Consider the following 12797-nt stretch of genomic DNA (forward strand, 5'->3'; position numbering starts at 1 on the left):
GGCTGGCCCTTCCTGAGCCCATCCAGAGCGAAATTGACCTCGTCCACGTGCTCCATCATCTCCCCGAACTCCTGGGCCTCCATCAGCGTCGAGGTCGCAGGAATCGACGGCCTGTGACAGTTCTTCGCGACCCTCTTCGCCTTCTTCGGCCTCCCAACGACGCCGTTTTCCGAATCTCCGAAAGCTGACCTTGAATTTAGCCCGTACGGGTCCGGGTCGGAGGCCCAGCGGGAAGAGGACTCCTGAGACGAGAAGCCGAAGCTGCTGCTATAGAGACCGTGGTCTTGGTCTTGGGGGCTCTCTTGGGAGAGAGAGTCGTGTACGGCGTCGTTTAAGGTATCGGAGTAAGTTCTTGGAATGCCTCGGTTTCGACGACCGTAAGTTCGAACGATCATTGTCGTGTTTGCTCTCGGTGGCGGCTTAGGCGGTGGTGTTATCTTGAAGGGTTTGTGCTGGGCATTTGGGCCAAAGGGAGGGGCTTTTTGGGAATAAAAATTTTGAATTGAGAAGAGCTTGGGAAGAAGAAGACGAAGAAGGTTTGGTTTAAAGACAAATCGAAGAGAGCGAGAGCGATAGAGAGAGAGAAGGAAAGATTTGTGTCTGCGTGGAGTTTGTTGGTGGTGAAGTGGCTGATTTTATTGGGTCCGTTTGTTTGTGAAATTCAGTGCTACATTTTTAGCCCAATGACCTTTTTGGTCGTTGATATCAGATCGAGGGTAGTTTCGTTATAAAAAAAAGTTGGAGATCGATAAATCCGGTGATTAATTTGGACAATATTAATTTAAGTCCTAATTAATATCAGTTTAGTAGATTTGATCGGAACGAATGACGTCAATAATTTAAGATAAGTACACACATATTTCTTAAATTAACACTCCATTTATAATATCTTCCAAATTAAACATTAAATCAATCTTTTTTTTCAAACCACCACAAATTTACAATACCTCAAATGACAAAAACATTCTTAAAAAATTCAACAACAAAAAAAATGGTGACATAATCATCGCAACCCGTCTTCACGTTTTCCCTGTTTTTTTTTTTCTTTTTTTTTGAATTTTTAAGGGTATTTTTATTTTCGTGACATAATTTTTAAGAGTATTTTTGTTTTTTTTATAAATAAATAACATTACAAATTTTTGATAATTTGAAAAAACATTGATATAATCTATAATTTGAGAGATCTTGCAACTTGAATGTCCTTTTTCACGAAAGCCTTCTTAAAAATTTATAAATTTTTGTTTATTACTTGAGAGAGGGTTTAGAGCCTGTTTGGATTGCGTTTGAAAAATAAAACTTTTAAGTCAAAAAGTGTTTTTGGGCAAAAGCTTAATTTTAATGTTTTGTCAAAAGTGTGTTTTGGTCATTTTTAGAACTTGTTTGAGATTGTATTTAAGAAATAGAGCTTTTAAGTCAAAAAGAGCTTTTAGGTAAGCTTTTGCCAAAAGTGCGTTTTGACCATTTTTAAGCTTTTTTTACCCTTAAAAATGCTTTAAATTATTTACCAAACGAGTATATTTTTCTTCAAACGGACTTTTTGAGTGTTAAAAGCATTTTTAGGTCTCTCAAACGCAAACTCAAACAAGCTCTTATGCTTTTTTGACCCTTAAAAGCGTTTTTAATTTTTTTTACCAAGCGAGTATTTTTTTTTTTCAAACGGACTTTTTGAGTGTTAAAAGTACTTTTAGGCCCCTCAAAACGCCCTTAGAGTCAATATGCCGCACATTAATATTATATATATTTCAGTGAATTATGGTAAATCTTTTTTGTTATTAGATAAACAAAGAAGCAAAAAAGAAATTTAAAATTTTCTAATACACTAACCTCGAAACTATATACACTTCCTTTTATGCCCGAGTTTGGATTGACAGTTTAAGTTGAAAGCTGAGACGCTAGATTACCATCAAACTATTGTTAGAGTTCATATCTCATGATGCCAACAGCCCAACTTGGTCCAGAAACAATTTAAATGGTGGGAAAAAAAATTTTATATGAGTAACGATCCGTTTCGTTATTGTTATTATTATTATTATTTTTTTGTCTCCTTTATGTCCACTCAAAATTGATATGATTTTTAAAATTATTATTATATCAAAATTCAATAATGATTTATCGCAAATCTAATGATAATGTTAAGGAGAAATTTCACTGAAGACTCCCGAACTTCAACTCATTTTGAAATACCCCCTAAATTTTAAAATCTCTTAATTTAGTTTCCTGAACTTTCAATTGCTCTCAATTTGGACTCCTCCGTCAATTTTAGCCGTTAAAAATACAAAAAATGACAAAGATATCCCTGATTTTTGTTTTTTTTTTTTTCTTTTAAATCAAAAAACGTTTTGGAAGTTAAAATTTTATACAAAAGTTAGAGGTATAAACGTAATGTAACGTTTAAAATCTGATGGAGGGGTCTAAATTGAGAGCAATTGAAAGTTCAGATGACTAAATTGAGAGATTTTGAAATTTATGAGGGGCTTATCAAACTGGGTGAAAGTTCATGAATCATGAGTCTTCAGTGAAATTTTCCCTAATTTTAAAAACCACATTAATTTCAGGTGGACACAAGGGAGACACAAAGATAACGTTTATCATTAATTTATGCAAATAAATTACTATTCCACCATGTATATGTTATTTCGTAGACCAATATATGACCCTTATCTGACTTTGGCCACATGGCAATGCCCAGTCAACCCAATCTATGGATCTTGCTCACTGCCTAAGACTTTGCAATTTTTTTTTCGTGAACCGAAACATGTTGATTTCATTAATAAAAGATCAATAGCATAAAGTTTTTACAATACACAGAGCATAAAGCCCGAAAAAATCATAACTAAATACTATGAGGTTATAAAGTCATAAATACAATCAGAAAATTCTTACAATAAAATGCATATCTATGACTTCAAATTTCTGCTACTTCATGTACAACTATAGTTATGGAACAAATTTGCTCTGAGCATACTAGATATAAGACATGGATAGGCTATAGAAAGTGATACATGATATTTACATGGTTATGGGGCAAAAATGTGACTCTTATATGCTTCAAGAGTTTATTCCAACGCAACGCAGCAGCTCTTCCCTATAACTTGGTTATTATCAAGGGAACTCTTTGGTCATTAGGCATCTCCTTCAAGTCTAATAGAAATTATATTCTCCTTATAAGCAATATGAATGACATAAACTATCACAGAGCAGATATCCAATGTATGACAATTTACCAAGGCATGCATAAAATGTGCTCGTTCAAAACTAATTTATGTACGCTTGTTGAGAGGCTACATATTAGTCAAAATAATTTTTTACTCGATTTAACAAAAAATTCTAACGAAGGGTTGAATTAAAACTGTTAGAATATTTGATATTATTTACTTTATTATATTTCCTTACATATTCTAGGGTTTCTTACCCACTACTTCTTCTCTTTCAATAAATAGAGAGATATGTAAACATATTAATATATAGAAGAAAATAATACAATGTAGTCCATTGTTATGCTTCCGCTTTCTCTCTTCTCTCCCTCATGCTTCCGCTTTTAATACATTTCATATATATTTAACGGAAACAAAAAAAAAAAAAAAATGAAAGATAGATACATTAAATTGACTCTTTAAAATTTAAGGTATGATTGCAAAAGTAATAAAAAATGAGGAGTGGTAAGTGAAGTTTTTCATTTTTCAAGTTTGAGTTTTTACAAAACTAGGGTTTTTTCTCTTAGTTTGAGTTTTTACAAAACCGGTGTGCATACTGTTCATACACGCCAATGTTCACTAAATCAATACTCGTGCTGCCAATATCGCCTTGGTTGGTTGAGCTCAAAATAGCGAGTTCATAATGTCTTAATCAATGCTCGATCGAACGAGCTCAGAGTAATAAGGTCCTGGCTCCTAGGGGTTTCAGTGACCCTCAATCGAACTAAGACAATGTTAAAGAATTAGGGGGTTTCTATAGGTATTCGTGACTTTCAAGGGTCCTACAGAGATTCTAGGGTTTTAATAAACATTAGAACCTAATCAATAGACACTGTACATGCCTAGTTCAATAAAAACGAATTTGAAAGAAAATAATTTTTCAAAAATAGATTGAAGTCCAGTCCATCACCGACCCAAAACATAAATCTTGAAAAAATAATTGAGTTAGGTTGAATTTCATGGACTCCCAAACAAACCCATTGGGCTCCCAAATTCTATATTTAAATTTCTAAAAAGAGGAATACTGTTTGGCACATAGTCATATGGAGGGATGACAAGTTGACAACGATCATTTCCAAACCATGTTGATCAAGTCTAATGCCATGACTTAAAGAAAAAATTAATAATAATCTAATGCCAATTTTTTTTTTTTTTTTTGTAGGAAACTTTTTGGCACAACTTTGGCCAAACTCTTATCAATTCTGAACCAATAACATCTTATGAGATCTTTTTTTATTTGGTATTTATATAAAAAAAAATGGTATTTTTCTTTAAAAATAGTCATTATTATGAAGAAAAAAACCTTTTTTTTTTTTTTAAATACCAAATAATAAAAGGACCACATAGGATGTTATTGCTTCAGAATTTTTTATTTTTATTTTTTTAAATGATCACTTAAGAAAAAAGTTGGGTCAAAGTTGTGTCAACAAGTTGTCTTTATCATTTCTCTCTTTTTTCTTTTTCTTTTTTCCGTAACTGTCTATGTCATTTCTTGAGGAGAATAAATTCAGTTAGGTTGTGGTTTAAATTGAGTATTTTGTATTATTTAATAAGAAGTAGACACCTCAACTTAAAATATCAAAAAATAATATAATTTTTTACACTAAATAGTTTTCATTTTCTTAACAAAATACCTCTTATAAACAAAATATCATTTGATAAAATTACTGGAATCATCGTCTTAGTTGGTTTTTAAGACCCTGGTTGTAACAATCTCATATAGCGGAAAAACTGTAATTATCAATACAAAAAAAATACTGTTAAAATACTTTTCTTTATACAAAAATACCCAAAGCTATGTCGTACAAGGCATTTATACAAATCTATCCGACAGTCTAAACTCTAGACAAAACTTAACCAACTTGGAATCTCTGTACATCTCATTATGAATCTCTAATCACAACTGCATAATTACCTTGATTTTCCATTCCTGCAAGCACTACAAAAAACTGTGAAGTAGTGAGTCAATTGATTTCCGACAATATAAATCATTGTTGAATCATATATAGCAAAATGCTAGACAAGTTATAAAACTACAAAAATCCGTATTATTGGATATCAATATCATACTCAGTAAGTAAGAATACTTACAGTGGATTACATGAATGGATCATCAAAGGTAATTACTTGAAACCCGTTTTGCGGCAGTTGGTCCATACCCATAACAATCCCTTCACTGACTTTCTCTCTCTCTCTCTCTCTCTCTCTCGCCTAAACTCTCTTTCTTCCTCTTTAGCTCTCTGTCTTAAATTTCCATCTCACTCTCGGTTTCTCTTGTGTTCTTTCTTTCTTGTAGCGCTTGGTCTCGCCCTTTCTCTCTCTGTTCTGAGTAAACACTCTTAGAAAGAAGAAAGACCGAGTAAAAAGCGGAAGAAGGAAGAATATATACAAGAGATGGGAGAGGAGATGAGTGGTGAAAATTGTGAAGGAGAAGAGCTCTATTTATAGGAGAAAATCAAACACTATTCTACCTTCAATTTACAATTATACCCTCATTTTACTATTTCACCAACCCTATACTATTCTACCTACCCTATACTATTCTACCTACCCTATACTATTCTACCTTCTTATTCTACCATCCTTATACCTACCATTTACTATCCTATTATTTCACCAATTACCATTCTCTAATTACCACTCTCATAAATTTTCCAAGAATTAATATCATTGCCTAATATGAATATTAATATAATCATAGCATAAATTTAATATCTCTAAAATAAGACTTTAAAAATCTGGGGTGCTACACTGGTGTTAAGGGCTCGAAAGTGGGTGGGAAATTTAGTGGTGGGTAGTGTACATTGAGTTAGAACAAATAGAAAAATTAATGAAATTGATTTGAATTAAAGATAAATAATTTTCATTTTTACATCTCATCCTAATAAAATTGGCCATCTTTCTTGAATTTTATTTATTTATTTATTTATTTTTGTCAGTTTCTTGAACCCTTGTACAGCTGTACTGTCACTTATACTCTTCAATTTTGAATGTATTGTTTTTCTAACCCCGCAAGGCCCACACGCTTATACTTTTGGGCTGGGTGGGGCTATTTCAAAATTAAGGCAAAAACTGCAAGACTTTTGTTCTCCACATGTGGACATTTACACATGTACTTACAAACATTGATAGTCAAGTAGTATTCATAGGGCTCAGGAAAAATAAAATAGTATTCATAGGAATTATAGTATAGTGGGGGAGGAAGTTCCGACTCCTTCCTCCCCGCCCCCTTTCTCTTTTCTCATTCTCCTTTGTTTTTTTCACCTTCACAGTGGATTGATCAGGGCCCATGTATCAATGGTTCTCAAAGTGCTTTTTAACGGCGAGTGTCACACGTGAGGGTATCTTGAGTTTTTGTTATTGTATTTTCATTGTTTTTAAATAATAATGTATTATCTCTAGATCCGCTTTTATTAGCGATCTATGAGGTGGAATTTTATTCGTTTTCTTATGTTTTGTTTTCACGAATCCTTAAGAATAACATAATTGGTTTCCAGTCAATTTTTTATTTTCTTATCGTCTATTTTCTGAGAGCAAACCATAGACCGATGACATAGGAGTTATTAAGCATAAAGAATAATTGTCACTATTGCAAAAGCAGCGAAGAGGATTGCAATTGATAAAGCACTAGTAGCGGAGATAAAAAAAGCTAGGGAATCAAGAACCTGGTAGTGGATAGAGACGTGATTCGTCGAAATTTGCTATAGATCTTAAATTGATTGAGACAGTGACTTTTCATAGATATTGTCGTATAATAGCCTGATAAGCTATTAATGTGTATGTCATAGATAATGTTTGGGTTGTGAAGATTCCAAATTATAATTTTAGCATTATACAGAGCATTTTGCCTCATTTAATTGTTATACTAATGAAGAGATAATTTGTTATATATATGAATTAAATTTTGTATGTAATTATTAAGTAATTTTGCATTTATTCGAATATGTTTCTCTGACAAGGATTTGAATAAAATTTATTTTATTGTATTTAATGGGTATATGATGCCATCTTATTATTATTATTATTATTATTTAAAAAAAATGGTGTAGCAGCATATTCATCACATGGCATGATGTAAATTATTAGATGTAACAAAATAAAATATTAACCATTAAATAATTATTCTTAATTTCACTTAAAATGAAATGATTTTTTTTGACCTGTCCCGAAAAGTTTCATGTACTATTTCAATAACATTCACCCTAAAAATTTCAATCTTATGATATCATTTTGCATAAAATTTGTCATTAAGTTGCAATAGCTCTTTGATACTAATAATTAAGAAAATTATCACACTTACAAGTTACAGGCATGACCAATTTTTGAGTTAAAAAAAAAAAAAAAAAATTGAAAGACTAATACATAAATATTTGGGGTAATTTCACATTAAACTCTTAAATTACCAAGTGATTTGAGAAGCCCCCAAACTTTAAAACATCTCAATTCGGACTCCTGAACTTTCAATTGCAATCAATTTGAATCCATTCGTTAGATTTTAAACATTAAAAGTGAGACAATGACGTTTATACCCCTGATTTTTTTATTAAATTTCAAATTCACCCTTAATTCAATATTTTTTTTTTATTTTTTTTATTTTTTTAAAGTTAAAAACAATCAAGGATATTTTGGTTTTTTTTTTTTTTTGGTAAATCATGGAAGTTAACAGCTAAATTTGACGGAAGGGTTCAAATTGAGTACAATTGAAAGTTCATGGGTCCAAATTAAGATGTTTTGAAGTTTGGGGGCTTCTCAAATCGCGTGGTAATTCAGGGGTTTAAAGTAAAATTACCCATAAATATTATGTGAATACTAAATTAAGCTAAAGACAAATAAATAATATAATTTGTTAAATCATCACTAAAATAAGTAAACAAGTGAAATATTTACTTGAAATAAAAGGTGAATTGATTAAGACAGTTTGTATTCAAGAGTCAAGATATTTGACTATAATGTCAAGTTAAATTATTATTTATCTCAAAAGTTTAAGATGATATGAATAAATAAATTTAATCATTTAATTTATATTATAGTACTCACCATTATGCATGAACTCACACCCCTCGTTAATAAGGGAAACCCTAATGGAATATGAGAAGAATAATGAGGACAAATCTTTACCTTGCTACATTTGCTTTGATATTATGGTAAATCATTGCTTACTTCATATTAAGTTTATATTCCCTATAGAAATTTACCTTTATAGGGTTGATTGTAATATAGCTAAGAACAAAAGAGAAAAAAACAATTTTTTTTTTAATTTTTTAATCCTTGTTTAATTACCTCCTTTTGATACTTTGTTCATAGAATGGAGTAATTTTTGTTTGTACTTTGAAATTAGAAGAGTGATGCGATAAATGCAGAAGCCGCACGAACCCTTGCAACTGTAAAGTTCGTGTGGGCGGTCAGAGAATCCGAATACGTGATCACACTACATAAGCGGCGAGCCAATTATGACCCGCCATGTATCACATTCACCCGATCAACAACCTCAACTAGAACTCCCACTTTTGGAACCAAATTCTACTTGTTCCACGTACATCCGAATCTTCCTTCATCTACACCCCTGCTTTTTCAACGCATGTAGTTTTTTGTTTTGACATGTCCAGAGATCTAGAATTAGATATTCTCCACTTGGACACAAGATTATACAAATTTAAAATCTGCCCCACTATTATTTATTTAATTTTAAATTATCACTATCTCTGCGCATTGGAGTGCGATTTTTGACCTTTCGCTTTCTGGATCTAGGGTTTCGCTTTTGACGACTCGTTTGTCCACCACCATCATCATCATCGCCAACACCATCGAAATGAAAACCCTAGCTCCACCACACACTGTTTCTGAGACGAAAATCCTATCTTTCTTTGTGTAGCAATCGGGGATCGGAGAAAGCTGGTTAGGGTTTTGTGGTCATCGTCATCCATCAGCAGCAATCAGATCTAAAACTTTTCCAGGAAAAAAGAAATCCTAATTTTTGTCTCACAGATCGGAGATTTTTTTTAGTTTTGTTTGTTAAATTCCAAAAAATGGGATCAAATCTAAAGCATTCTTGAGACGATGATGATATTTTCCCTGGAAAGAAACTCGTAGAAATCCATGAGTTTTACACGGAAATTGTTGAACAATCTGAGCCACCAAAGTGTGAGATTTTGATTGGCCAAAAATGAATATGTATAAAGCGGTGGTGTATCAGGGGGAGGAGGTACTGGGAGAAGTAGAGATGTACCCAGTAGAGAACAAGAACAAGAACAACAACAACAACTTGATGATCGAAGTGAAGGAAATCAGAATAAGTCACTTTTCGCAAGCGAGTGAGAGGTGTCCACCACTGGCAGTGCTCCATACCATTACGTCTAGTGGGATTTGCTTCAAAATGGAGTCAAAGTCCTCGCAGTCACAGGACTCGCCGCTCTATCTTTTGCACTCCTCGTGTATCAACCAGTACAAGGTATAAGCACAACTCCAGAAAGATTAAACAAGAAAAGAAAAAAAAAACACCAAAAAAAGCTCATTCAAACTCCAGTTTAAACTCTCAGAAGAAGAAAGTGAAATATTTAAAAGAAAACGAGGAAAACGCATATTCTTAATGAATCCTGTTAATCTTGCAGAGGACCCTGGACAAAAATTAGCAAGGACCCATCTTGAAATTACAGTGAAATTTTTTGACAGTTTCAGTGAACTACTCTTGCCCATAATTTCTGAGAACTATCTGAACTTTGAATTTACTGATTCTGATATTTTAACCCAGATAATGTGACTGTCTGAACTAGTTGCTAATGTACAGAAAGATATGATCTTGTTGCGTAGGACTGTCTGAACTGACTGGTTTTTAAGGCTTGTTTTTTGGTACTTGCTAAATTGGGTAACTTGGTAGAAATTTTATGATTCTAAGAATATAACATATGATAGTTATGATGTTACTGACGATTGTTTATATTAATCTTGCTAAAAATGTGGTCAGGGATGCCATTCCTGGCACGATTAGGGTTTTTTCTGCCTTATAGTAGAGCGTTAAAAGAAGGAATTTTACCTAGGAACTCTGCAAAACAAGTCTTCAGTGTCTATTTCTGGGAATAGCTCAGAGAATTGGTAAACAAGAACTTTGTGGGCCTGATTCTATTATGTGAAGGATGTCTAATGTTATATATAAAGTAGATGCTGATGGGGTTATCCATGAAACTATTTCCTAATTTTGCCTTATGGATGGGTTGAGGGTTTCCTGCATTATCTAAATGTTCTTGCTGTTTTAAAATTTTCTTTTACTTATTAGAAAAGACCATCTATTTTACCATAATATTACCTAATGTTTATAATACGAAGATAATTGACAGAATTTTTGTATTGTGTGAATCAATGATCTTTCATAATTGTGCTGCTGCTTTATCTTGCTGTGTGATTCTTCCTTTCCTATAGAAGTATGTCTTTAAGAACCATGCGCACAAACTTATATTTCCTTTTCATCCTTGATTCTCTTTTTGGATGTGGATGTTTTATGCAAATGTTGACAATGATTGCCATATGGCATCTACAGACTGCAGTAATGCCACTAGGAGGGGAGGAGCTTCACTTGGTTGCTATGTATTCCAGGAATAATGAAAAACAATATCCATGTTTCTGGGGATTCAACGTTGCATCAGGACTTTATGATTCTTGTCTTGTCATGCTGAACCTTAGATGTCTTGGAATAGTATTTGACCTTGATGAAACACTCATAGTAGCAAATACAATGCGCTCATTTGAGGATAGGATTGAGGCCCTACAGCGGAAAATAAACAGTGAAGTGGACCCACAGCGGATTTCTGGTATGCAGGCAGAGGTCAAGCGTTATCAAGATGACAAGATTATATTGAAGCAATATGCTGAAAATGATCAGGTCCTTGAAAATGGAAAAGTGATCAAAACTCAGTCTGAGATTGTTCCTGCCTTGTCAGATAACCATCAACCTATCATTCGGCCACTTATACGGTTGCAGGAGAAGAACATTATTCTGACCCGCATCAATCCGCAGGTATGTAATAAGTAATACTGATTCAGCCTGTTGCTTGGTGTTTCTACTGTAGCATTTCTGAAATTATACACCAATGCTGGAGAGTATTAGTTATTGATTATCTGGTCATTGAAGTAAAATGCCTGGCACTCTTTTATTTAAATCAGTATTGTCATTTTTTGTTTCCTTTAAGGTAAAACATGATGCTTTATGTGCAAGAAGTTGAATATCAATGGGATTTAGGTAATAGTGCTTGTTAAGTTTTTGGAGGAGCATGCAATATCAACTCAATGGGGTTGACTGGATGGTGGAGACACCTTTAGATGTTTGGGGTGAAATTTATTAGGTATAGAATCGATAGAATAAGTTGGTCCAATTAATATAAAAATATTTTCTCTATAGATTCGCGATACAAGTGTTCTTGTGAGGTTGAGACCTGCATGGGATGATCTCCGGAGCTACTTGATTGCAAGAGGGCGCAAACGTTTTGAGGTTTATGTTTGCACGATGGCTGAAAGGGATTATGCTTTAGAAATGTGGAGGCTACTTGATCCAGATTCAAATTTGATAAACTCAAAAGAATTATTGGATCGCATTGTTTGTGTCAAGTCTGGTAAGTGACATGATCCTTTCCATTTCTCTCATTTCTCTGCTTCATTTGTAGGAGAAGCTAATAACATATAGGTTGTAATGTGCCATTATTGAAGAAAAAAAGGCTGGGCTATTTACAGATTGTTGTAATTTTTGGCTGCAATTGCTTAAATCAGAACGCTCATTTTCCTATGATGCTGCTTATTACTGTTTTATATACTAAATAATAGGTTCAAGGAAGTCACTGTTCAACGTCTTCCAAGAAGGCTTATGCCATCCTAAGATGGCATTGGTCATTGATGATCGCTTGAAAGTGTGGGATGAGAAAGATCAACCACGGGTGCATGTTGTTCCTGCATTTGCTCCATACTACGCACCCCAAGCTGAGGTATGCATGATTTACATTTGGTTATGCAGTGCAAATGCACCCTAGAGACTAACTTATTGTAACTCTTTATATTGTGTAGGCAAATAATGCTATACCTGTCTTGTGTGTGGCGAGAAATGTTGCCTGCAATGTTAGAGGTGGTTTTTTCAAGTAAGAATACGTAGCCCCAATAAGTACATCATCTGTTAATTTTTACTGCTGGACCTAAGTTTTGAGCATATAAATTCTTGTCCAATGTGTGTTTGTGTGGGTCTGTGTAATATATGCATGTGTGTGTATATGTCTATAATCATTTTTTTGGCATGATACGACCTTGGACTTTGATGACAGAGATTTCGATGAGGGTCTTTTACAAAAGATTTGTGATGTTAATCATGAAGATGATATTAAAGATATTCCCTCTGCTCCTGATGTGAGCAACTATTTGGTTTCTGAGGTTAGTGTGGACAAAGTTTGTTTACTCTGGTTCTTTCGTTTTTGCTAAAGTTACTCAGATTTCTTGTTAACCAATAATACTTTTGCACCTTGCAGGATGATGCTTCTGCTTCAAATGGAAACAAAGATCCACTTTCTTTTGATGGCATGGCAGATACTGAGGTTGAACGAAGGCTAAAGGTAATCTTCTACCTTTGGAATT

General features: G+C 33.5%; 1 protein-coding gene across 1 annotated transcript in view; it reads left to right on the plus strand.

The window, feature by feature from the left end:
* Positions 1 to 8908: 8908 nt before the first annotated feature.
* LOC132169879 (RNA polymerase II C-terminal domain phosphatase-like 1) overlaps positions 8909 to 12797 on the plus strand; it is a 4626-nt gene continuing 737 nt past the window's right edge. The window contains exons 1-7 of the mRNA XM_059580827.1: positions 8909 to 9642; positions 10726 to 11202; positions 11584 to 11794; positions 12003 to 12160; positions 12240 to 12310; positions 12491 to 12596; positions 12692 to 12775. Coding sequence (XP_059436810.1) covers positions 9358 to 9642; positions 10726 to 11202; positions 11584 to 11794; positions 12003 to 12160; positions 12240 to 12310; positions 12491 to 12596; positions 12692 to 12775 — 1392 coding nt within the window. The 5' untranslated portion in view covers positions 8909 to 9357. The remainder of the gene's footprint in view (positions 9643 to 10725; positions 11203 to 11583; positions 11795 to 12002; positions 12161 to 12239; positions 12311 to 12490; positions 12597 to 12691; positions 12776 to 12797) is intronic.

The sequence above is a fragment of the Corylus avellana genome, chromosome ca2 (genome assembly GCF_901000735.1).
Source record: "Corylus avellana chromosome ca2, CavTom2PMs-1.0".
NCBI lineage: Eukaryota > Viridiplantae > Streptophyta > Magnoliopsida > Fagales > Betulaceae > Corylus > Corylus avellana.